The sequence below is a fragment of the Chelonoidis abingdonii genome, chromosome 4 (genome assembly GCF_003597395.2).
Source record: "Chelonoidis abingdonii isolate Lonesome George chromosome 4, CheloAbing_2.0, whole genome shotgun sequence".
Lineage (NCBI taxonomy): Eukaryota > Metazoa > Chordata > Testudines > Testudinidae > Chelonoidis > Chelonoidis abingdonii.
Window position 1 is genome coordinate 133675670 of NC_133772.1, and position 27501 is coordinate 133703170.

The 27501-nt window shown below is 44.0% G+C and overlaps 1 protein-coding gene across 7 annotated transcripts in view; it reads left to right on the plus strand.

Moving 5' to 3' along the window:
- Positions 1–27501, plus strand: part of MARK3 (microtubule affinity regulating kinase 3) — a 110048-nt gene that overhangs the window by 37126 nt on the left and 45421 nt on the right. For all 7 annotated transcript variants that reach the window (XM_032771596.2, XM_032771601.2, XM_032771602.2 and 4 more), the window contains 4 exons: positions 1974–2022; positions 8864–8929; positions 13398–13468; positions 26545–26601. In XM_032771596.2, coding sequence (XP_032627487.1) covers positions 1974–2022; positions 8864–8929; positions 13398–13468; positions 26545–26601 — 243 coding nt within the window. The remainder of the gene's footprint in view (positions 1–1973; positions 2023–8863; positions 8930–13397; positions 13469–26544; positions 26602–27501) is intronic.

Consider the following 27501-nt stretch of genomic DNA (forward strand, 5'->3'; position numbering starts at 1 on the left):
CTCCCAGTGCTGCCGCACTGATTACACTGAGGCTTTACAGTGCTGCATCTTGCAGCGCTCAGGGGGGTGTTTTTTCACACCCCTGAGTGCAAAAGTTGCAGTGCTGTAAAATGCCGGTGTAGCCATACCGTAAGAAAAATATACATCAATAACACAAGACTGCCTTAGTGTAATTTGTCATCTTGGCTACATATCAGAAAATTGAGGACTGATTTATCTTATTTTTATATTAAAAAATAAAACCCTAGCCTAACACTTGTGTTTATATAGAGTGTCAAATTTGAACATTATACAACTTCTGAAAATATTGTTTTACAATAAGGGCCACATAGCTTCCTATTTCCCATATAGGCTCTTCCTCATATAGGTAACAAAAGTTACCACTAGTGAAATTTCCATTTAATAGTTCCATCATGTGGAGGCGTGGTTTGTATGCCTCTCCCCACAATATCAGAGGGGTAGCTGTGTTAGTCTGGATCTGTAAAAGCAGCAGAGAATCCTGTGGCACCTTATAGACTAACAGATGTTTTGGAGCGTGAGCTTTTGTGGATGAATACCCACTTCGTCAGACAAAGTAAGGTAATACCCACTTCGTCTGACGAAGTGGGTATTCACCCACAAAAGCTCACGCTCCAAAACATCTGTTAGTCTATAAGGTGCCACAGGATTCTCTGCTGCTTTCTCCCCACAATGGAACTGGCAGGCAGTTGACCCGTCCTAACCCTGCATACCCCTCTGAGATCTAATTAAGGTCCTCTCCACTCATGAAAATATGAGACAAAAAGGACATTTTATTTAATCAGTAAAACTTTAGAGGTGAGGCATTGCCTGAGATTCATGACCAAATAATCCCCTACTTGTCATAATTGAAGGGAAATGCTATGGATTTTGTTTGCTGTCATTCATTTTGGTAAGTAAATGTAGTGTTCATGAAAGGTATTGGATTGACATCCCAGAGGCCAAAGTTGGCTGTCTAGCCACAGAAAAAATACAGGATAGGCCGTGACAAAGCAAACATCATCCTCATGAATCCCTGCAACTGTGCCTCAATTCTTACTTGGAGGAACCTTCCTCTAGGGCTGGGGTAGGCAACCTGCGGCACGCAAGCTGATTTTCAGTGGCACTCACACTGCCCGGGTCCTGACCACCAGTCCAGGGGGCTTTGCATTTTAATTTAATTTTAAATAAAGCTGCTTAAACATTTTAAAACCTTATTTACTTTACATACAACAATAGTTTAGTTATATATTATAGACTTATAGAAAGAGATCTTCTAAAAACGTTAAAATGTATTACTGGCACAAGGAACCTTAAATTAGAGTGAATAAATGAAAACTCGGCACATCACTTCCGAAAGGTTGCCAGCCCCTGCTCTAGGGCCAAGAGGGAGATTCTGCCTCACCTACTCCTGACTAGTGCTTGCTTGTTGGCAGTATTGTTAAAAATTGTTGTGCTTTTTGTGAAGTAAACAGTTAATGTTGACCAGTAACTTGATTATGACTAGCAAATAGTGACTGCTAAACCATCCGAGAGCTATCCTAAAATAAAATCCTTTAATACACCATGATTTTGCCAGTATTCAGAATATGAAATGCTGCGGTAAGTATGACCTTCATAAGGAATAAATGTAACCTTTTAATGAAACTTATTAAAGTGAGCTGGATCAGAACCAATTACCTAAAGATTAAAGCGTTCATTTATCTCTTGAAGTATCCAGTGTCCCTTTTTTAGAAGAACTTTTTTTAGAGCTGGCATTTTACTCCTCTTGTCTGCAAAAAGCTTATTCGGTCCATTTGAAAGTGAAATACGTAATATTCCTGTGTTTTCTCACATTTACTCTATCATTTATTAGGATTAGGTATAGAACTCTAATCAGTAGCTATAGAACAAAATCAGCTTCTTAAAAAGGAATGAATGGTAATTGTTTTTTTGTCACTAGTTTATTTGATTTCCTATTATCTTTTTTATTTCAGCTTTTCAGAGAAGTAAGAATAATGAAGATTTTAAATCATCCAAATATAGGTATTTCATGTTTTCCTAACATGTTGGTTCTGTGTAACTAACTTTTTAGAAGACTGCTTGTTTTTGGAGTGATTGTACATGTCCATTTTGCTTTTGGTGTGCATGAGCTCCAGTGCACAGTTGTCAAGGAGTTTTTCCCTTAGTGGTACCTGGTGGGGCAATATGAGAACCCTCTGCTGCCTCTCATACCACAGGCAGACATAAAGAGCTGTGGCTCCCCAGGATATAGAACAAGCTGGCGGACCGCCCCAGCAGGTCGTTTCACAGCCAGGAGTGGTCCATTCGCCCGAATGTCACGATTTCAATCTTCCAGAGTTGAGGCTTTCCCTCTATACCTATTCACCACGAGACACAACAGGAAGTGCCGGCAGTTCTGCTCCTTCCAAAGTTACAGCCCAAGCTCGAGCACGGACACGTTTCTCCTCCACTGGGGAGGTTCTCTCCTTTCTGATCATACCGATCGTTCACAAGGTGGTACTCAAGATCTGGAGAGAACTAGCTCAGGCCATATTGATAGCACCAGCCTGGCCCCATCAGCACCGGTACATATCTCTCCTAGACATGTCTGATCACCCTGGCACTCTTCCTGGACCTTCTGACACAAGATTACAGTTGTCTTCAACATCGGAACCTCAAGTTGCTTCACTTCACAGGGTGGAAGCTCTATGGTTGAACCTGATGGAGCTTTCCTTTTCAGACAGGTTAGACAGGTCCTCTTTGGCAGCAGAAAACCCTCTGAGAGCTACATACTTGCTTTCCTCCCAAAGGTTGTGTCACAGTTTCACATCAACCAGGACACCTTTCTCCTGGTATTCTACACAAAGCTTCATTCCAACGGCAGGGAGCAGAGGCTCCACTCTCTGGATGTCCACAGGGCACTAGCCTTTTACATCAAGAGAACAAACCTTTCAGAAAATCAGTCCAGCTATTCGTGTCAGTGGCGGACAGAATGAAAAGTCAGCCTGTGTCATCACAACACATCTCGTCATGGATAGCGTCCTGTATTCATGAGTGCTACAACCTGGCAGGTGTTCCTGAACGTCCAATCGCTGCGCACTTCACCAGGGCGCAGGCTTCATCAACAGTGTTCCTGTCTCAGGTTCCCAGTCAGGAAATCTGCAGGGCAGTGATGTGGTCTTCCATCCATACTTTCGCCACACACTATGCGATTACCCAGCAGGCCAGAGATGATGGAGCAGTGCTCCAATCAGTGGAAGACTCTGACCCCACTACCTAAATTTGGGCTTCAGAGTCACCTTATTGGAATCAACGTGAACAAGTGCTCAAAGAAGAAAAAACTGTTACCTTCTCAAAATTGTTCTTTGAGATGTGTTGTTCATGTCCATTCCAATACCCACCCTCCTTCCCCTCTGTCGGAGTAGCCAGCAAGAAGGAACTGAGGGGGTGGCAGGTCAGCAGGACTTTATATTGAGTTCCACGAAGGCGCAACTCCAGGGGTGCCTGGACCGACAAGACCAGTGGCTCTCAAACTTCTTTTACTGGTAGCCCTTTTCACATAGGAAGCATCTGAGTGCGCGCTCCCCCCCCGCCGCAAAATTAAAACACTTTAATATACTTAACACCTATTATTAAAAGCTGAGCAAACGTGTTTGGAATGAGTTTTGCAGGCTGGGACCCCTTAAAACCTCTGCACCCCAGTTGAGAACACTGACAAGAAGATGTGCTATGCACAAATCTTCCGTGGTATTATATAAAATTTCCCTCTACCCCTATGGGGTGGTATGTGTCTTCCTCACCTCGTTCCTTACCAAGGCTGGGGTTGAGGTTCTGGCGGTATCTTAGCTGTTCCTAGCATGCACTCTTCTTTGACGAGAGCTCCTTGATGTTTTCATGGGAGTCTGTTGGAGCACTCACCAAGCTTAGGAGCACGCCCAAGATGTTCCTTCCACCCTGGGACCACTTGGCCTTCACCTTTCAAAATCTCGAGTTCCTCTTCAGGCCCTGGTACTTCTCCAGCTTCTCTTTCCTTCTTCTGTGTTGCTGTCCTTGCAGCTGATTATATCTATCACCACCGCTGTTTCTGGTCTTGTCTGTACCACATGTCGTGTTGAGTGCCAGCTGGCCTGGTCCGTCTGATCTGGAAGTCCCAAGCAAGTCTTAGCACCTGATATTCTCACACCTTCATGTGGAAAATCCCATCTGGTCTTGTGGTGGTTAGCACATTACGCTTGCAGATGTTCCTAGTACACCAATGCCAGCCAATTAGTTGTGCCCGTTCAGTGTATTGCTGTTCCTGCCTGCATCTACAGCCTGCCACTGTGTTGACTGTCTCTGAGCCTGTCTGCCCTTGGTCCTCTCTATGTGGAGTAGACCCTGCTTCGAATGGATCTTGAGTGCTCAGTGCCTGTTCCTGTTGCTGCTATGATTCAGATGTCCAGTGCTGTTGTTTAGTCCAGCTCTTTCCACCACTGTAGGATTTCCCACTGTCAGGCACCTCAGCACTATCTGTCGATGGTACCCATGCAGCTCTTGTTTCCAATAGGCACTATCTTTGGTGGTCTTCCTCCCAGTCTGATGCGCTATGGCATTCTCTCAGCGCTCTCTTTTGGGGGCCAATCCTAACTGATGTACTCCTGGATGTTTCGGTTTCGTTCCAGACATGCTTTGACGCTCAACAAGCCCCGCCGCTTCTTTCGGTGTGATACGTCTCTGGTGTTGGACTTGGCGGTGGCAACCTCGTGATTGTTGAGGAGCTTCCGGGTCTTCACATCGCAGCCTCCTGGTCTTTTGGCCAGCTACTATACCGCAGGTATTTGATGACCGCAGGACATACTGGTTGATGGCGTGGATCTGTTTTCACTAGCGGCTCTTTGGACCTGTCTTATCCTTTGGTGATACTTGATTGTTGCTGTTCTTCCTTGCGTCATATCATGGTTTCCATGTGACTGTGGGACGCCATTACTTTGTTAGCTGGTCTGTATGTCTTATGTGGCCGACTCGTTAGTTCCACCCTCGTCTTGACTACCTTCCCTCTCTTCACATCTGGCGCACACTTCTCCGTCGAAGACTCCCATATCCTACTGTAGTCTGGTTCAGGTGGATTAGGAGCGATGGTTGCTCGTATTCTTAGCAACAAGCTTGATGTCATCCATGTGGAGGAGTGTGGCTGATGTCAGTTCCCCTCCTAACTTGTACCGTAGCCGAGTCTTGTGTTATTGCTGAGGAGGTTAACTATGGCAGAACAGCAGCTGGGACAGTCATTCACTGGTAGTATGCGCACTTGATGGCCATTGTGCAAGCTGCCTTGAGTTTGACTTCCGATGTGTCTTCAATAGTCATTGAGTTCTTGGCGAGGCCTTAGATTCTGTGACTTTGATTTATAGCACCGCATTCCAGATCCATGTGTGCGGGCATTTTAGTCGTAGCGCTTTCTGTTAGTCATCAGGCTGTGCTCAGTTGGTCTTCGTCAATCCTTGGTTGGGCGACCTGCTCTATTATGAGCAACTGGTCTGTTTTAGAGCCTCTGGTGGTTTCTCAATGCCCATTTGAGCTGTTGCTCATGTACTGCCATTGGTCCTGTGCTGAGTGCTATGATGCTGATAGGACTTTCATGTTGTGGGGTAGGAGGTTATTTGGTCGTAGTTGACGTTCCTTGTTGCCTTGCAGGGGTCTTCATATCAGCCACTATCCTTCCTGTGTTGCCAGTTTGGGTGCGGCCTGCTAGCTAGCAGTGGTTATCTGTGTGCTAAGCGTCATGCGATGCTGTTAGTTTCTTTAGCCAGTTGGTGTGGATCATGTCTTGTTCCCCAGGTGCTGTCCAGTCTTCATGTTCTTGACCGTGCTGGATTGTCTGCTACTGTGATGGTGACTGTTTCTGTCTTGGGAGATGCTGTGCTCTGTTTCTCAGGTCCTGCAGCCACTTTGCACTGGTGTTTGAGTCTTTCTCTTCTCCCATATGTTCTTCAGTACTGTTCAGTTTTTGCTGCAGTGGTGATCTCTTCTGTTATCGTTGTGTTGCACGTGCAGGTTTAGGAGTACACCTTGGATGGTTCTTTGGGAACGGATTCTATTTTTAGGCCTCTGCGTTCTCAGTTGTATCTCCTTAGCCTACAGGTAGCCAGTGCTGTAGCCTGTTGTTTAGCAGAGGTTCAGGATGGAGTCAGGCCTTGCTATTTTTTTCTTAGCTGAGGTCTATATCTTAATCTCTACACCATTCTGTAGTTCCACCAGCTGATAACTTCTCTCCGAGTCCCTTGATCTCTATCCTCAACCTCATTTTTCCAGGGTGGACATACTGTGTTCTTCTTTGATCGTTGCCAAGCATCTCCAGGATTCGAGGCTATGTAGCGTTTACCAGTCATTGGTTTGATATATGGTGGTAGTACGGGTCATGATGGCTCTATTTGTCTTTACATACTAATCTGTGCGATGCTTCCCATGGCCTTGGTATCGGTCTCTGAGGATATAGACTGTAACTAGTTCTCCATGATCTTGCCTCTATCAGCTGCTTGCTTTTGCATGGGGGTGGCAGTGAGTTTCAGCTTCAGGTGTGGGCTGGCACATCACTTGTTCTTCATGTCTTCTTGTCTGGGATGTAATTGGAGTTGGTCTCATCTCAAGCTGTGAGAGCAGCTTCCTCTATACTGTGAGCGCTTGGTAACTGCTGTTTCGCATAAGTTGGATGTAGGCTTTTGTAATCCATAGCCCTCATTCGTTTCATCTAGCCCCTCTCTTAGGTTCTGTTGTGCTTAGCATCTCAGCCTTCCAGGTTCTCTTGTCTCCGTCAGATGATATGGTTTGGTCCAGTTAGCCCACTTATCGTCAATTGTCCTGTTCCTCAACATTCTGCGAAACATGTTAATCCGGGTGACGTCCGAGCCGGCATGACTCTCCTAGTTCGTGTCACTCTCATATTTGAGGTAGGCAGGTGAAGCGTTAGGGGGCCTTTTGCCCAAGGACCCCTACTGGAAAGTTGGGTACCAACCGGGATTTGAACCCCGGTCTCCCGTATCAAAGGGTGGCGCTCTTAACCACTATGCTAGCCAGTCGCTTCACACACACACACACACACACACACAATGGACATGAAGAACACATCTTGAAAACAACAGTTATGAGAAGGGGGGGGAGGGATAGCTCAGTGGTTTGAGCATTGGTCTACTAAATCCAGGGTTCTGAGTTCAATCCTTGAGGGGGCCACTTAGGGATCTGGGGCAAAAGTCAGTACTTTGTCCTGCTAGTGAAGGCAGAGAGCTTGACACAATGACCTATCAGGGTCCCTTCCAGTTCTATGAGATAGGTATATCTCCAATTATTAAATTTATTAAACCATTTTTTTCTTACTAACCTTTTCCTAAAGCCTCATAACAAATGCAAGGAAAGATTGCACCCTCTGGACACTTGAAGAGCTTTAGCATTTTATTCAGATCAGACTAAATCTTTCAGATCTTCATCTCAGTTGCTTGTTGTGCTTGTAGACAGAATGAAGGACAGTCCTGTTTCCACACAAAGGAATTCATCATGGATACCCATTTGTGTTTGCTAACATGAAGCCGCCAGAGAGATTGTTGAGTCATTTGATTTAGGTTCCGAGCAACCTCAGCAGTATTTCTTGCCAACATTGGGAAAGAGGCAACGTGGACATCATGTCACGTTTGCCTTTCATTACACTATCGGCAATCTAAAGGCAATGCTAAATTTCAACTAATGGTCCTTTGGTTCCTGTTCAGATAGCTTCCGAACCCATCTCCAGTTGGGACTACTTGTGAGTCACCTGCCGTGGAATGGACATGTGCAATCACTCAAAGGAAAAAGGTTACTAACCTTTCTGTAACTGTTGTTCTTCAAGATGTGTTGCACGTGTCCATTTCCATGACCCATCCTCCTTCCCCTCTCTATCAGAGTCTTTACTATAGTAAGGAACTGGGGGGAAAGGGAGGGGCAGCTTGGCCTTTTATGCCTGCATGCAAGGCACTTGAGGACACTCATGCCACCTTGATGGGAACTGTTAAGGGAAAAACTCCCTAGCAGTGCACTGGAGCACATACACGGCTACAGTGGAATGGATGTGCAACATATTACAAGGAACAACAGTTATGGAAAGGTTAGCAACTGTTTGTTTTTAAAAAGTTAAAGCAGTGGTCTACAAGTCTAATGAAGGTTCTGCATCATGGAGCCCACTTAAAGTAGTGATAGGGAGATAAGTGTTTTAATGTAAGGGCATTTCATTGGCTGCATAGACTTGCCTTGTCAAACTGATGCAGTACTATATCTGAGAAGTGGTTTTTAAAGAGAAGGAAAAAGAATACTTATTGTCTGGAACCCTGTGTATAATGTGATTATGCAGTCACACAAATTACTGAAAATTGTTCTTTGTGACTCTACTGCATAATTGTGCTCCAGAATTCAAGCTTTCACTTAAACAAAATTAAAAAAATCTACTCCTGTGGAAGAAGAGAGCACACAGAATGTAAAATTAATTTACAGTGATACAGTGTTGTCTTTTGGATTCTGTAGAGAATAGTTGAGGCAACAGCCTACTCTATATATAATATATATACAAATTACTGTTATCCAATGCTTTGTTTTTTGGGAGCTATGCTTAAATTAATTGATTTTTTCACTTGACCCTAAACTGAGTATGTTTCAAGCCAGAATTGTACATTCATAAGTTTGACCCAGACTACAAACTACTGATAAAGCATTTGTTATTCCATTTAGAAGCATGAAATGGAAATAATTGCTTTTAAGAAAAGTTGTTTGATATTGTCAAGCATCAGTAGTCTACTTTTGAGAGAATCTTCCACAAAGACTATCCGAAAACTAGATTCCTATAATTGGTTGTAATCTTTTAGTAAATAAGTGATCTTTTTTCCTCTAGTTAAGTTATTTGAAGTAATTGAAACTGAAAAAACTCTCTACTTAATCATGGAGTATGCAAGTGGGGGTAAGTATTTTCCTTTTATGTGATACAAAAGTAAAGAAATTGCCAAATGATACTGAAGTTTCCTTTTGTAATACTCCTTAAAACAAGAAACATTGATTTCATGGTAGTGCAACATTTCAGGTGAAATACTAGTATTTTGGGACACATTTTCTTAAAGCTGTACAATTTTTTAAGTAAGCCAAGCTTTATTGAAATCCAGAGGGAATTTTTTTCACCATTTTCATTGATCAGTCCATCATAGTGATAATAGCAAAATAAGGGTATTCACAATAGGCAGGAATTGGCACGATAGTTGGTTTCATTGATGTAGTATTTGGTAAAGTTAAGTATATATTCAGATGTAGTATTGTATGAAGTAATAGCATATAACATTCAGGTGGAAAAGTGTAGCAAATCTATTTGCCCTTGCATTTTAAATCACCAGTACTTGTTTTTGAATGTTGGTAACATATGGACTATTCTGATTAAAGTGGACCTTTTTAATTAAGATCCACAGTTACCAAAATCTTCTGGACTCTTCATTTTGACTGTCACATGGGCTGGTTCACCTGGAATGGTCCCTTGAAAAATTTAACTGCTTGTGCTAAACAATCTGTTCCACCTTGTACTTAGCACTGATTACATTTCCCAAACCTGAAGAAGAGCTCTATGTAAGCTCGAAAACTTCTCTCACCAACAGAAGTTGGTCCAGTAAGATATTACACTGCTACCTCGATATAACGCCACCGGATATAAAGCAGTAAGGCAGTGCTCGTGGGGGCGGGGGGGGGGCCTGCACACTCCGGTGGATCAAAGCAAGTTCAATATAACCCGGTAAGATTTTTTGGCTCCCAAGGACAGCATTATATCGAGGTAGAGGTGTATCTTTCCCCACCTTGTCTCTGTAACCCCTCTCTTTAAGTTCTTCCACCGACTCCCCCTTTTGAATAATTAGTTCCCAGTTCTTGCACAAATGTGAACATTTTCTCAGTGTTTTCCACTATTTGTAACATAGCTAGAATCAAGGCATTTACCCTTTTAGATAGCTAAATTTCAATACCAGCTGATGGGAATCACACAAATATTTGAGGCATAGCTTCAGTTTTGCTGGGGAGACATAGAGGTTTGTTCTTCAAAACAGAAGAGCAGAGTTTCACCATTGGGTCCCACTGCATATGTGCAGCATATCTTGGGTATCATGATGTGGTTGCTTATATAAACTCTGTTCTAATCATTGTATTTGAGCTCCTAGGAGCCGTAGATGCGTAGACTAGTTTTGTCTAAATGGGGCTAATGGTGGGGAAGGGCATAATAACATAAGAACGGCCATACTGGGTCAGATCAGCGGTCCATCTAACCCAGTATGCTGTCTTCTGACAGTAGACTGTGCCAGATGCTTCATAGGGAGTGAACAGAACAGGGCAATTTATCAAGTGACCTATTCCCTGTTCTCAAGTCCCAGCTTCTAGCAGTCAGAAGTTTAGGGATTTCCAGAGCATGGAGTTGCATCCCTGACTGTCTTGGTTAATAGCCATTAATGGACCTATTCTCCATGAACTTATCTAATTCTTTTTTTAACCCAGTTATATTTTGGGGTTTCACAATATCTCTGGCCCTGAGTTCCACAGGTTGACTATGCTTTGTGTGAAGAAGTACTTCCTTATGTTTGTTTTAAACCTGCCGCCTGTTAATTTAATTGGATGACCCCGATTCATGTGTTATGTGAAGGGGGTAAAAAAACCCTTCCTTATTCACTTTCTCCACTCTGTTCATGATTTTATGGACCTCTGTCTCCCCTCAGTCTAAGCTGAACAATTCATCTTTTTAATCTTTCCTCATATGGAAGCTGTTCCATACCACTGATCATTTTGTTGATTTCCAATATCAAAAAAAAAATTTTTTTTTGAGATGGGACAAACTATATGCAGTATCTGTCCCTTTTGTAATGGTTCCTAACGTTGTTAGCTTTTTTGACCTCTGCACATTGAGCATACTAGTGTGTGTGCACCTCTGCCTTCTACTTGATAGTTTTTAACTTAAAGGTGAGGTCATACTGCCATCTAGTGACTGGCTTACAGAGGATAGAAAGCCTAAAACTACTACAGATAACTGAGGGCATGTCTACACTACAAACTTAAGTTGATCTACGTTAGGTCAACTTATACCCACAGTAGTAGTTACTGCTGTGGTTTGTGTCCATACTAGCCTTCTTCTGCCAGTGGTGCGCATCCTCAACAGGAGTATTTCCACTGACTTACGAGGGGCAGTGTGGAGAGCTGAGGGCCCAGGCCCTCAGCTCCATACACAGCTTTCTCCTCTGTCTCCCCCCCCGCCCCCAGGTTCTTGGCTACATTCTCCCCGCCAGGAGCCCAGCTGCACCCTCAGGCTCTTGGCTACCCAGCTACTGGGCTCCCAATGGGGAGCCGGGAGCCCAGGCAGCAGCCCTACTGAGGGCAGAGAGCCAGGAGCCTGGGGATAGCTGTGCTCTAGCTGGAGCCCTCCATCTGCCCTGGCATGACAGCCCAAGCTGCAAGCCCAGCTTTCTCGTCAATTTCACGGTTCCAACAGGGAGCTGTGAAATTGACAAGGATGACAGCTAACGGCCGATGTAAGTAACCTGCAGTGTCTACAGGGACACTATGTTGTCCTAACTGCACCAATGTAAGTCCTATGCCTCTTGTGGAGGTGGAATTATGTAGGTGTAGTAGGGTACTTACATCCCCAGGAACAAGGCTGTAGCATAGACAATGACATAATTAGGTCAACATAAGCTGCCTTACATCAACCTAATTCTGTAGTGTAGACCATGCCTGAGACACTCCTTTTAGCTGAAATGAGAGAGACCTGTGTATTTGGCACAGAAGCCATTAGTACTATTATACGCTTATGCAATATGCTACATGAAAATATAATAGCAGATGACTATGTGCCAGTATGGATTCAGCTCTGAAAATTCCCCTTTATCTACATTTTAGTCATCTGTCTCAACTTAAATCAAATATTCAGTAACCCCCTCAGTTATCTGAACTACTATTTTTCTCTGCTTTTGATATTCCCGATAAACAGGGTTGGATTTCATCTTTGTCTGACCCCCTGCATTTCTATGAATTTTTATTTACTAATACTTTAAAAAGACACAGCTGTAAGATATATTTCAGGGAATTTTTATCACTGACTTGTATTTTAACTGCTACTCTGGAAAGCAAAATATAATTTGTTCAGAAAATGAAAACTTATCATTCATGCACACTGCTTGTGATATCTTGGGTTCTTTATTTAGAACAGTATTTAAATCAGTTTGATTTGATTCCATCTTGTGATCTTTTCAAAATTAAAAGTACTTTTTAATGATAGATTTTCCCTTTTTTGAAGTAATAATGTGAAAAATGTTCTTATCTGAGAGTATTTAAATATGTATTTAAATATTAAAATAATGATTTGATCTTTGAACTTCTAAAATCTTAGACTATTTAAACTAAATGATTTATTTGTACTTAAAGACCTATTTATGTATGTGGAAGCATTACCTCTTCCATGTCTAATGCCTACAGTTTTTCAGTAGAAAAACATTTAAGTCACACTGTGACAAGCAAGTCGATATTTCACTGGATAGATAGCAACATTTAAAAACTAGTCTAGTAGGCTAGTTATAAAATGCCAGACGTTAATTGACGGTTTGTTTAAAAACGCAGCCCTTTTCAATTTTTCTTCAGTACTGTGTCCTTCAAATGTCCCTTGTCGTGTTGGATTGTTTCCTTTACATTTTGGAAGTCTTCCAGGGACCTGTTATGCCAGGATGCTTTTCTTCAATGTCTTATGTATGATATTTAAATTGTGACTTGCTTCATCACATTAGTCTCTGTTCACTTGCATGTTTTTATAATGAAGGCCCCATTTTATTTTAGCCCTGGGTTGAAACAGGGATTTCCATCATTGTAACATTTTTGTACACTTAGATTAACTATATTGTAACACTCTGAGGCTACAACCACATTTACAAGATCCTTTAAACATTTTTGTACTGTGGATAAGTCTTATGAAAGTCTATCTCTGTGATACAGCAAATATTTTTCAAATGGAAATTTGAAAGGAATTCAGGACTTTTTTTTGCAAAGAAAGGAATGCTGCTCATAAATGGTTGAAAACAAATATTTTGCGTACATTCAGTCACCCAGATAATTCTTCTTCAAGTCTTTCTTGTCTCAGTGAAATTATGACATAATAGTAAATCACTCTTCTGAGCTCTTGCCATAAGCCTTTTGCAAAAATGAAAAGTTAGTGCCTTTTATGATTGATTTTTTTTTCACATAAACATTCTAACTGAAAACTGAAATCTTAAATTTAGCTCACATTTCTGACATTTATGTAGCTCATACAATATATGTTACTCTTACAATGACAAAAATAACCCTAGATTTTGAAATTAACTAGCTAGTGTTTTAAGATATTCAGCGGTTCTCCTTTAATCTTTGGCATGTTTCAATTGCAGGAGAGGTATTTGACTATCTGGTTGCACATGGAAGAATGAAGGAAAAGGAAGCAAGAGCTAAATTTAGACAGGTATGTACAATAGACTAACAACTCTTGGTCAGTAAGGAATTTTCCTGCAGGGCAGATTGGCAGAGGCCCTGGAGGTTTTTTGCCTTCCTCTGCAGTTTGGGGCATGGGTCACTTGCTGGAGGATTCTCTGCACTTTGAGGTCTTTAAACCATGATTTGAGGACTTCAGTAACTCAGACATAGGTTAGGAGTTTGTTACAGAAGTGGATGGGTGAGATTCTGTGGCCTGCATTGCGCAGGAGGTCAGACTAGATGACCATAGTGGTCCCTTCTGACCGTAAGTCTATGAATCTATGAACTTTAGCATTAAAACACGTGAAAAAATAGTTGACAATGAGCTTTCCAATATAATTTGCAAGCGCACACTGTTGCTGACTTTTTGTTGCATTAAATAACAGGGAAAAACTAGTAGATTCCTGTAGATTCCCTGGCCTTATTTTCCTTACCAGCTCTTATTTATGATCTATTCCATGGCACACAATCTGTGGACAGAGATCTAAGAAAGAAAGAAAGATCAGGAGTTAACTTCATTTTAAAATATCAGCTAGCACAGAGGCAAGCACAACAGTTGAAGGAGATCATATAATTTTACACACAACCTAATGTTTCAATTATGTTAAGGAAATTTTGCATGAAATAAATCTCGTAACATAAATGGACACCTTTATGCTTGTCTGTTCTGTCTTGAATAGAATAGTGTACACACCATTAGTTATTTGGGAAACAGTGGAAATGTAGGAATAACTCACTTATTCCCTGTATTGAATATTTTAATGTGTATAATACATTTCTGTGGAAATGTACTGTGCAGAGAAGTTTTACTGATATGAACAATAACCTCACTGAAGTAAATGTGGCAATCGCAATAAACGCTAATAAGAAAAAAGGACAGTATTATTTAGGACAGCTTAACCCATTATAAGAAGGCAAGAATGAAAGCACTGTTTTTCCTATCATTTGAATCCTGCCTAAGTCTTGTAGTACCCTGCTTAATCTTTTGCAAGGTCCAGCTGGCAGACTTCACATCCCAGAAGATATTCTTTGAGTAGTGTGCAGAATGACAGGTAGTAAGAACCATTTCTGCCCATCATTCACAAAGTCCTGGGGTGTATTGTTTTTGTTTAACAGACTGTATTCAAGGTTCCTGTGCTTAGATTCAGGAAGACAGAAAAATCTCCCCTTCAGATACCTCACAGCCCCAATGATATTAGCTTCTGGAGTTGTCATTCCCATCTCAGGGTATGTCTACACTGCACGATTATTTAGAATTAGCTTAAACCGATATTACAAAACAGATCTAATAAAATCGGTTTAGCGCGCCCACAGTGGGATCACGAAATCGATTGTTTGCGTCCATGGTCCAAAGCTACCATCGATTTCAGGAGTGGTGCACTGTGGGTAGATGTTCCTCAGCTATCCCATAGTTCCCACTTCCGAGTTGAGAGCACAGTGCCTGATGGGGCAGAAAACATTGCCCCGGGTGGTGCTGGGTACAGCCTCACCCCTCCCTTTGTGAAGGCAGCAGACAACCCTTTGGCGCCTTTTTTCCCGGAGTGGCATTTGGCAAACGCCATAGCACAGCACATATGAACCCTGGATCCAACGGTATCCTGACGTGTTGTCAACACCTCGCGTACCTCTGCCAGCAGCCATTCAGTACACGAGGGTGCAGTTACCAGTACACAGAATTATTTTATTTACTTCTCTTCACGTGTCCTTTGAGGGGGGGAGAGACTGACGAGCGTTCCGTGAACCACGCAAGACACCATGTATAAGCTACAGACATTGGGCGCTCAGCCAAGAATGCAAATAGTTTCAGAGACTGCTGTGGAGACTGGTAGCTGTAGTCTCATTACCCCTCCCTCCCTCCATCGCATCTGTTTGAGTCTCTGGGCTCCCGTTAGCGGTTTCACGCACCGCTTTGTATCCTGGAGTTTATTTTTCAAACGCTTTGGCATTTCCTGTCTTTAACGAGCTTGATAAAGACAGATTTGTCTCACCATACAGCGATCAGATCTAGTATCTCCGTAAGGTTCAATGCAGGAAGCTACTTTTGCATTTGAACTGCATCGCCCCGTGGTTGATCAGAGCTGGACACGTGAAAGCAGGAAATGTCATTCTAAAGGTCTCGGGGCTTTTCCTGTTTACCGGCACTCCGCATCCAAGTTCGGATTGCGGACCAGAGCGGTCAGTGGTGCACTGTGGGATACCTCTAGGAGGCCAATAATGTCGATTTCCATCCAAACGAACCCTAATCCGAGTTATCACTATCGAATTTAGCGCTACTCCTCTCATCTGGGAGGAGTTCCGAAATCGATTTAAGGAGCCGTTTAACTCGATATTAATGACGACGTCATGTGAACGAGTACAGCGTTAAATCGGTATATCGGCCATTAAACCTTTTTAAAGTCTCAGTGTAGACCTGGCCTCAGATGTTAGGCTGTACAATTTTTCTAAATCCGAAAGGTTATCCTTCAGATTCAAACCCAGTAATTTAAATCAAGTTCTTCTAAGATTCAAAAGGATCAGGGAATTTTCTCCCCACTGGCATGCCTAATCCTAATTTTCAGTGGTCAAATTGGGTTCCACCAGTATGTTCACTCTTCCCCATGGTTATCATTATTGTTCTTAATCAGGAGATTAAAAAAAAAAAAAAAAATGTTCTGTTTCAGTACTTACATGTTTTGTTACTTCATCTACAATGATGTGTACAGTTTATCCTTCAATCCTGGTCATCTTATTCAAGTCCACTGAATTCTCTGAAAAGGAGTTTGAACCAGAAGGCATGAAGGCTATCTTACAAGTATAAGCTTCAGGGTTTATTCACACTGCTACTGTATGTCAGTGAGCAAACACAGTTAGCAAAGATAATGCCGACACAGCCTGCTTGACCCCATTGAAGTCCACATAAGTCCATTTTATAAGTCTTATTTTTATTTTTCTGCGTTTCTATAATAGCCTCAGATTTTTCTCATAGCATAATAGGGTTTCACTTTAAGTCCATCCACTAACTAGTTTAACAATGAGACAATAATTACCTCTAAGAAAAGCTGGAGGAGCAATAGTAATTTGCATCTGCCATAATATTGAGCCTGGCAGAGACTGTATGTTGTCATCTCTTGTTTGTTTTTAATTTCTCCTCTCTTCACTTCTGTAGCGGCCATTTCTGTATCGAGTTATGTTGGAAGTAAATCATTGTACACCTGCCGAACTTAAAAAATTGTCCAGGAAAGGCAGTTTCAGCATGGATCTAAAATCCTTCACAAGAAAGTATATTGATTCTGTGGTATGCATATTCTGTGGCCCCAGGAGCGTAAAGATTTCTGGAGTTTGATCTCAATTTTGGATTTTATGTGTTGTAAAGAAAATTCCAAACTTGAGTTTCTTAGGCCACTCTTTCCTCAAAGAGTTTATAAAACAGAAGTCACTGAACTCCATTACTAGAAACCTGGCTCATAATATTAAAAATAAACTGAAGGTATACAGCAACTTTTAGAACGTTCTACTAATCATATAATCCTTTTAAGTGAGCATTTTCCATCATGGCACTGTCATTTGGGGACACAGGATAATAACAGCAATATTTTGGTACATGCTCAACTTCCTTGCTGTCGTCCAGGTTTTTCGTCTGGTTAGAAATAGTGTGGCCATGGCTGATTATGCCGCAGTAAATAGCGTATGTATTATGCATAGCAGGCATGTTTAACAGGTGAACTATGAAAGGGTGCAAATGCCAAAAATATAACCATGCTCTGCTGCTTTCCATTTTAAGCTGCTTTTGTGCCTCAGAGAGCAAATATTTGCACTTTAAAGATGTTTTGTATTCTTCATATCATTTACTTCCCCTTGCCCTACCCTCAGGCCTCTGGGTTGATGGTCTGCTCTGGAGATTTTTTCTGCTGAGTAAGGATGATCAATGTGTAAGATGTATGAATAAAAATTAATGTAAAAACAAAGAATCCAAGTTTGTGCCTTTTGGGAAACAAGCAAATTAGGTAACTAATGCCCCTGTACTACTCCTCCCCTGCGTGCATTTGTTTAGTAAGTAGCTTTCATTAATCTTTCTGCCTCTTCTCTGAAAAACTTTAGAAGCAGGGCCATTTGTTAATATTCTTCGAGTGCTTGTTCATGTCAGTTCCAATTAGGTGTGTGCGCATTGTGTACACAGTCATTGGAAAGTTTTCCCTTAGCAGCTCCCGTCGAGTCAGCTGTGGAGCCCGCTGGAGTGGCGCCTTGATGGTGCTGGCTATAGGACCCTGCCGACCCCATGCCGCCTCAGTTCCTTCTTACCACCACTGATGGTCGTTGGAACTGCGATCTCTTGCCTAGCAACTGCTTCCCTTAGCATTCTTTCCATAGAGTAGTTAGTTTAGTTGTAGTTACTGTTAGTAGATAGTGTGTGTGTATATATAGTAAGGTTTGGGAGGGGGTTTTCCCCAATCCCAACTGCCCTACCCTTGTGCTCCGGGGTGTGCCATGAGCCCCAAGCTTTAAACCCTGCGGAACCTGCAATAAGCCTATACCAACAAGCGACCCCCACAACTCGTGTCTGGGGAGGCACACTAGACAGAAAGGCGCAAGATTTGCAGGACTTTCTGCCCAAGGACGAAAAAGGAGCAAGATTTCCAACTTAGGCAGTCGCTCACGGAATCCGCTCTTCGTCCCCAGTCTGCTGCAGACCACCAGGACCCGGCACCGAGTGCGTCTGTACGGAGTGCCATGGCATCAGTATGTGACATGGTGCCAAGGAAGGACTCTAGTCTGAGACCCTCGTCACTGGCACTCTCTGGCACTGCACGCTGAGGAGACAATCCGGCACCGCTCGCATTAACCAGTGCCATACAGCTGGCATAGAAAAGTGACGGGGGCGCTCTGCGGTGCTGAAACCATATGGACTGGCAGGCACTGCACCGGTGCATCCCTTGAAGGGGTCCCCAAACAGCAAGAGTCAGCGCCATCAACTTCAGTTCCCCCAAGGTGACTGTCAAGTCCGGCACCCAGGAACTCCTCAGATGGGCAGTGCCAGGTGGAGGAGTTGGAGCTACCTTCCACCCCAGACACTTTTGCTGCTGCCAGAGATTTAATTGCCGTGATGGCTCTTCAGCCCCTGGCAGTCACAGATAAGCCTCCAGTGCCGCTGCAACTGGCGCCCTCTAAAGGCAAGCTGACCGTGATGACCAGCTTCTCCTGCCCGGCACTGTTTGTCTTGGCACCGGTCCAGATTGCCATTGCCAAGGCACCGCTCTCTGGCACCAGATTCCATGCAGGGTTCCCTGGCACCAGGAGGACATCGCTCCCCTTCCTTGGCACAGAGGAGGGAGTGGCACCAATCCCCAGCTCTGAGAGAACTAGCAACAGATTTCCAGCATGAGCACCTCGACACCAGTCCCCTGTATCATCAGCTCAGAACCAGTCCCCGGCACAGGACCCTTCAGCTCCACCATGGTCATCACGGTCGAGATTCGTCTCATTGGACTCAGACAGTGATTCCTTCTATTCTCGTCGCAGTCGACACAGATCTGACAGGTGATGGAGGTAGTCACTAATGGCATGGCACCCCCAGTGATAGCTTCCAGCACAATAGCCCTTTTGGACCCCCAGGCCTTACCCTTAGGCCCAAGGCTCTTTTTCCAGGGGCTCCCACTCAGAAGTCTCTGAGCACCGACTGGCCTATGCCCTGGGGATCTGAGGTGACTTCGGCACAAGCCCCACTGCTGGCCCAGATCACCGGCAAGGCAAGACCCGTTGCAAGGTCAGGCTACTGCCAGCATGGCTATGGTTGCCACAGAGACCCCAGACACTGACCAAGAGGAGGTCAGGGAGTCGGAGGGCCAGGAGGACCCCGGTCTGCCTCTGGCCACCTCATCTTCATCCCCAAACGAGGCAGTGGCAGGAGCGTCAACCTCAGGCTCTCCTCCAGTTGACCACAGGGCTCACCAGGACCTTCTCCAGAGGATTGCCTCTAACATAGGATTACAGGCAAAGGAAGTGGTCGAACCTGAGGACCCCATGGTCAACATCCTTGCGCCAGAAGGACCATCCTGGGTAGCTCTGCCACTAATAAGTGATCCAGAGCAATCTTAAGGCTCTATGGCAGACCCCTGCTTCAATCCTGCCTACTGTTAGAGGTGTGGAGCACAAGTACTTTGTTCCGTCTAAGGCAGTGGTCTCCAACCCTTTTGTGGCCAGTAGCACATTCATGTTTTCAGAAGCATGTGACTGGCGCCAATAGTTACTCACATACAGGGCCAGCTCCAGGCACCAGTGGAGCAAGCACATGCCTGGGGCAGCACATGCTATGGGGCAGCATTCCATCCATTCTACAGAGTCAGAGCGTTTTTGGTTTTGGTTTTGGTGTTGTTTTGTTTGGTGCCAGTTCTGGGCAGTGCGGAGAGAAGACGGGAGGACAGAGAAAACTGGCGCCCCCCAGCCTGCAGCCCCGGAGTTCTCTGTCCCTGGCAGGCATGGGGCTGTGGCTTCTCTCCAGCTTAAGCCGTGGCCCCATGCCTGCCAGGGACCGAGAACACCGGCACCCGCAGCCTGCAGCCCCGGAGTTCTCAGTCCCCAGCAGGCACAGGGCCGCGGTTTCTCTCCCCTGTTGGGCACTAGGTGGGCGTACATAAATGCCCTGACGGGTGCCATGGAGCCCATGGGCACCGTGTTGGGGACCACTGGTCTAAGGGGTACGAGTATCTCTTCTCTCACCTTCAACCATGCTCTCTGGTAGTGTCAGCGGTTAATCAGAAAGAGACCAGCAGGGGCCGGCCCCTAAATCCAAAGAGTTGAAAAGGATGGACCTTTTCGGCAGGAGAGTTTACGCAACTGGTGGCCTGCAGCTGAGGATAGCTGACCAGCAAGCTGTCGTCCTCAGTAGACGTAACTTCAACTCTTGTGATTCTGTGTTGAAGTTCAAGGAGCTGATTCCACCAGACTCCAGAGCCAAGTTCTCGGCTATTATTGATGAAGGGAAGGCAGTGGCGCAGACCTCTTTGCAGGCTTTGTTGGACTCTGTGGATTCGGTTGTCCACACCATTTCCTCAGATATAGCCATGAGGAGGCACTCCTGGCTACAGGCATCGGGGTTTCCCCCGGAGGTGCAGCAAACCCTGGAGGACCTACCATTTGAAAGTGCAGGGTCATATTTGGAGCAGGCAGACTCCCGCACAGCTTAAAGGACGCCCGGGTGACTATGAAATCGTTGGGCATGCACACTCCGGCAACCCAATGAAAACATTTCAAGCCCCAACGGCAACAACAGCGCCCATATCCTCCTCAGCTGGGGCAGGATTTTTATAAGCATTGGGGCAGGAACGGTAGTCACAAACCTTCCAGTCCCCTTCTGGGCCAGGCCAAGATCTGACCAAACCTTTATTGGGCTGTAAACAGACCTTTTGAAGGTGAGTCCGAGGACGGCACACTCACCCTGACATCAGATTCTTCCCCTTGTTTCACAAATCATCTATCCCAGTTCTACTGTGCTTGGTCCCAAATAACATCAGACCGCTGGGTTCTTTACATGGTAGAAGTGGAATATTCTCTCCGATTCTGCTCCTCCCCTGCCTCCCACCCCCTTCCCTGTCCCTCTTCAGGCACCCTTCTAACACGCAACTCCTTATCCAAGAGGTACAGATGCTCCTCACCATAGGAGCAATGGAGGAGGTTCCTCAAGAGCTATGGGGCAAGGGATTCTATTCCCACTATTTCCTAATCCCCATGGCAAAAGCGAGGCGGGGGTCTCACACCCATTCTAGACCTGCAGGGACTCAACAAATTCATGGTCAAGTTGAAATTCCACATAGTCTCCCTGAGCTCAATTATCCCTTCCCTGGATCTGGGGCACTGGTACGCCGCCCTCAACACAGAAGACGTGTATTTTCACATAGCCATTTGGCTTGCGCACAGATGATTCCTATGATTTGTGGTCAACCACAAAACATTCAGTTCACGGTCCTCCCATTCTGTCCATCAACAGCCACTCCGAGTGTTCACCAAGTGCATGTTGGTCATTGCAGCCTTCCTCCGGAGAAGTCAGGGGCAGGTCTACCCATACCTTGACTACTGGCTGCTCAGGGGACACACCAGGGAGCATGTGGAATCTCAGGTCCGTTTAGTCAGATCAGCGTTAGAAAGACTGGGCCGTGTCCTCAAAGTGAACAAACCAACCTTGTCTCCAACCCAGAGAACAGAGATTGGAGTGGTACTGGACTCGGAACAGGCAAGGGCATTTTTACCGAAGACTCAATTCCAAGCCATTTCAAATATTATTTAAAGCCTCTGGCGGTACCCAACCACTACTGTTAGGGGATTCCCGAGTCTCCTTGGCCACATGGCAGCCTGCACTTATGTGGTCCGACATGACAGACTGAGTCACAAATCCGTGCAAGCGTGGCTCAGGTCTGCCTATCACCTGGACTCAGTGGTGAAAGTGCCAGAGCACATACTTGAGTCCCTCCAATGGTGGCTTGACCCTCGGATGGTGTGTGAAGGAGTCCCCTTCAACAGCCCCAGCTCTCCTTGTCCCTGGTAATGGACACGTCAATTCTGGGTTGAGATGCACATTTGGGAGATCTCCAGAAACAGGGCCTATGGTCACAGAACAAACTCTCCCATCATACCAATATCAAGGAGCTCAGGACAGTACAAGTAGCATGCAAAACTTTTCAGGCCCGGTTGCAAGGACAATGCATGGCAGTGATGACGGACAACACCACTGCCATGTTTTACATCAGTAAGCAGAGTGGAGCCTGTTCCTCCCCTCTATATGGAGAAACCCTCCGCCTGTGGGTGTTCTCCATCACCCACTCCATTCATCTGGAAGATTCCTATATTGCAGGAGTTCAGAGCAAACTAGCAGACCCACCTCAGCAGATCATTTCTCAGTCATGAGTGGTCCATCTGTCCGGATGTCATACACTCCACCTTCCAAAGGTGGGGGTTTCCCCGGGTCAATCTGTTTGCCACCCGGAGCAACAGAAAGTGCCCAGTGGTCTGCTCCTTCCAGAGTCTCAGCCCTAGCTCCAATCATGGATGCGTTTCTGCCACCTGTGGGAGGCCAACTGCTGTATTCCTTTCCCCCGATCCCTCTCATGCATAGGGTACTTCTCAAGGTCTGCAGGGACAGAACGGAGGTAATTCTAGTGGCCCCGGCATGGCCTTGACAATACTGTTACACCATGTTCCTGGAGCTGTCAGTGGACACCCTGATTGCATTACCGCTCCATCCAGATCTGATCACTCGGGATCCCTGTCACCTTCACCACCCAGACCTCCAGTCCCTCCGTCTCACAGCCTGGAAGCTTCATCGTTAAACCCCACAGAACTTCTGTGCTCAGAACCAGTAAGAAAGGTCCTACGTGGCACTTAGCTAGATAAGTGGAAAAGGTTCACTTGGTGGTGTGCCCAGCAGCGCACACATCCACTCCAGACGCCTATACCGCTTATTCTAGAGTACCTTCTGCACCTGAAACACTAAGGCCTGGCAGCGTCATCCATCAAGGTACATCTTGGTGCTATCTCGGCCTTCCACCCTGGAGCATCCAGACACTCCATATTCGCCAACCCCATGGTAGGATGTTTCCTCAAGGGTCTGGAACGGCTACATCCTCAAATTAGACAGCCTGTTCCTGCGTGGGACCTTAACCTGGTGCTCGCCAGGCTCGTGGAGCCCCCTTTTGAACCTCTGACTCACTCACTCCTCTACCTCTCATGGAAAGTAGCCTTCCTGGTCACCATTACATCAGCTAGCAGGGTGTTGGAGTTAAAGGTCCTTACCTCCAGTTCACCCTACACAGTCTTCCACGAGGATAAGGTGCAACTCAGGCCTCACCCAGCCTTTTTTTCCAAGAGAGTGTCACATTTCCATACTAGCCAAGACATTTTTCTACCTGTCTTCTATCCTAAGCCTCATCCCAGTAGTCTAGAGCAGAAGCTGCACTCATTCGATGTTCGGGCGCTAGCATTCTACATCAAACGCACAAAGCTGTTCAGGCAGTCGAACCAGCTGTTCATGGCGGTAGCAGACTGGATGAAAGGGCTCCTAGTCTAACCTTGAAGAATATCTTCCTGGATCACGGCATGCATCTGCACATGCTGCAAACTGGCCAAGATCCCAGCCCTGGCACTTACAGCACATTCCACAAGGGCACAGGCCTCGTCAACAGCGTTCCTGGCTCAGGTCCTGATACAAGAAATTTTCAGGGCAGCATCTTGGTCCTCAGTGCATACATTCACCTCTCACTATGCTATCACCCAGCATACTAGAGATGTTGCAGAATTCGGCAGAGCAGTGCTCCAGTCAGCGATTCCTTAACTCCGACCCCACCTCTGGGGTGGAGCTTGGGAATCACCTGATTTGGAATTAACATGAACAACCACTCGAAGGAAAACGGTTACTTGTCTTCTCGTAACTATTGGTCCGAGATGTGATGTTCATGTCAATACCAATCCACACCTGCCTTCCCCTCTGTCGAGGTAGCCGGCGAGAAGGAACTGAGGAGTCGCAGGGTTGGCTGGATCCTATATCCAGCACCATGAAGGCACCACTCCAGGAGACTCCACAGCTGACCCAATGGGAGCTGCTAAGGGAGAACTTTCCATTGACTGTACACGTGCTGTGCACGCATCTGATTGGAATGGACTTGAACAACACATCTCAAAGGACAACAGTTATGGGAAGGCAGGTAACCATTTTTTATCCATAATGATATTTGGAATTGGGCAGATGTGAGGACAAATTTATAGCTCTTTAGGCCTATTAAAAAAAACTCCACAAAATAAATCGGCAGAGCAGCATGTATCAGACAAGTAAGAAATAAACTGCTAGTGACAGCTCCACAATGTAGATAGATTTCTCAGACTGAGACACCAACTTCATAATGCGAACAGAAGAGAGAAGGAAACCAGTGAAATAAACAAAGGGACTGAGCCCAGAGAAAATTATAAATAAAAACATTTTTGGTACAGTTCCTCATTGAATTTGGGTCCTTTTCCTTCAAACGGTTGGTCTGCTTTCCTTTCTCATGCCTGCCCTTTCCCCTTTCCTTTCCATTCTAAGCTGTTGCCTCACTATTTCAGCCCCTGAACTTGTCTACAGGTGCATCAGCTAGTATAGAATTGTCAGCAAAGAAAATCCCTTGATCAACCTATCATTGCTATGGCCATTTGGGATCAGAAGTGATGTTTGCTTCCAGTTGAGAATGGTGTAACAATCAGACCATACTCTGTCTGTGCACCCTATTCAAGTGAGAGATGCATGAGATACTTGCCATGTTGATGGCCCTGGGGACCTAGGGTTTCTGAGGATGGTGTGGGAAGGTGAGAAATATTGTAGAGCTTTGACTGGGGAATGTGGTGCTAGAGTAATAGAGGAAGAGAAGAAGGTAGACAGGTGGATGGGGTGTGAGGAGAAAACTGATGATAAATTAATAAGCATTATAAAAAAGTCAATAATTATAGAAAAAGGAATCCAGAATAAGGGAGACAGATACAGAAGGAAATAAAGAAGTAAATGAAAAATAAGCAAGTGATTGTGTAGTTAACCTTTTTATAGAACATCTGCTTCCAAGCTGTTGTCTGATGTACATAAATATAATCTGTAATACAGACATGACATATTTTCATTTCAACACCAGAAAGAAACACCTATCATTTAAGTGTAAGATGCAAAAAGATCTAGTCTAGATGTGAAGAATTTTTACTCTACCATGCTTGCAAATAATCTTGAATTATTATTCTAAACACTGAAAAAATAAGAGAATTCTTTCTTGACTCTGGTTGTATGGTCATACACACAGCATTGGACCTATTACCCAGCTATAGAGGAATTCTCCTGTTCTGATGTGAAAACTGGCAGTGAATTACAAAGCATAACACTGCTTCACCTTTTTAAAATTGGTGATCTTCTTAAATGAAACATGCTAATAAACTTGCTCATTAAAACATTAAAAGAATATAAAGATTGATATTTCCTGACCTTTCAGTGTTGCTATGCAAAGTTGATTGCATGTCCAACCTTAATTCTGACCAGTTGTTCATGTGCGTTACAATAGTGTTTCATTACATGATCATATACTATGTGTCAAATAAGACAGTGTAATGTACAATTTTTTTCTACAGCTTTACATACATACATCACAGCTTATATTGGAGAGTACTACTCTGTGAATGCTACCATCCACGAATGCCTTATTTAAGTCATTCACTGTGACTTTATGATCCACCATGCAAAGTTGCAGAAAAAATACACCTCTACCTCAATATAACACTGTCCTCGGGAGCCAAAAAATCTTAACCGCGTTGTAGGTGAAACCACGTTATATCAGACTTGCTTTGATCCACTGGAGTACGCAGGACCCCCCCCCTCCCCCGGAGCACTGCTTTACCGCGTTATATCTGAATTCATGTTATGTTGGGTTGCATTATATCGCGGTAGAGGTGTATTCTATATTTGAGAAATTACTGTATGAAATATACCTAAAAGTACACTGAACCAAGACCAGAGTTCCTTCACATTCCTTTTATTATGCTACTCATTGCATAAAGTGCAGAATAAATGACATAAAGTGTGCTCAGCTCCTTGCCTGACTCACGATGGACAAACCTTCAGTAACTTATGACTCCATACTAACTTATTACACAAGTTGTTTCTCACACTCAAATAGCTGAACCGTTTCCCCCCCAAAGGATCTCTCCCAAAAAAAAAAAAATCTTCAGGCAGTCTGGAAAATTTCAGCCCAATAGTGAAAATTTCAGCAAGTTGTGAATGAGTAAAGACATGAAATGAAAACCTTTCCATGACCTTAATAGAAGGTGAGCCTGCCCTCCTTGTATAATCAGCCATGCAGAGACAATAAAATCCTTTCCAGAGTGTAAGAGAAGCCAGTATGTTGAATAATAAGTTTACGTTTAATTACACTTTTATTAATTTTACCCTGGATATGGGGACCATTGTGGTTGGTTGGTTGTATGGCTTTGAATGTATAAACACTTGTTAGTTTTAGCAACTAATATTGAAATTTCTGATTACACATCTGTTTCTTTGAGGTGTCACTTATATAATTGGGCCTGTTTTCTATCCAGATAGTATCTGCAGTGCAGTACTGCCATCAAAAGCATATTGTTCATAGAGATCTCAAGGTGAGTAGAAAAAAAAACTACCAAAGTTTGTATGCAATAGTTTCATTCTTTGTGCCTATAAGATGTTTAAATCTTTTCCATGGCTTACAGGAAATTTTAAATGCCATTAACATATATTGAATATGGAGGTATTTCTTTTTTAAAAAAAAAAAAAATTGGGGGTGGAGGAGAAGATGAGATATATCTTAATGTAAGGATTTGGATGGCATATGAAAAGTGGAGCCTCTGACTCTTGGTTGGTCACTAATTGAAATCCTAGCTCAGTTTGGTAATGATAAAAAAAAAAAAAAAAAAAATTTACAGTTGGGTAAAAGATGGGGAAATGCTTGGTGATTCTTGTTGCCAGAATTAGTAGACAACACAAAAAGCCCACTGTCGTGGATGGGGTGGCTTCTCTTAGGCTTGGTGCACATTGGTATGTCATTATGAGAGAGTTTGCTCCATTCCTTATACTGTAACTGTATATGGTTGCTATTACTTGAAACTGAAATGTGGCACATCTCATAAATCTTATCTTCACTTTATACTTTAAAAAAAAGTTGAGATTTTATGTACTACAGACTTTTGTAACCGTTTAGCAGATAAAAGTGTAGGCTTAAAGAGCTGCAGTTTCATTTTTACCTTGTTACATGGAAACATAAAGTTACAGAAATACCAAATCGTTTTCCATGAAATAACCAAAGGGGTGATACATGTGACTTGCTTTATTTAATGTAACAGGTGCCATAAATCTGAAGGTGATACACTAGTGCGATTACAAAATTAGTAATTTTCATATTTATTTTAAAAAGTGATTTGATCATTTTCAATAAAAAAGCAATTTTAGTACACGTTTGGCTTTTGCCTTTAAGAATGAATAAAAAATTGAACAATAGCTTTTGTAGAAAAATCTGAAATATA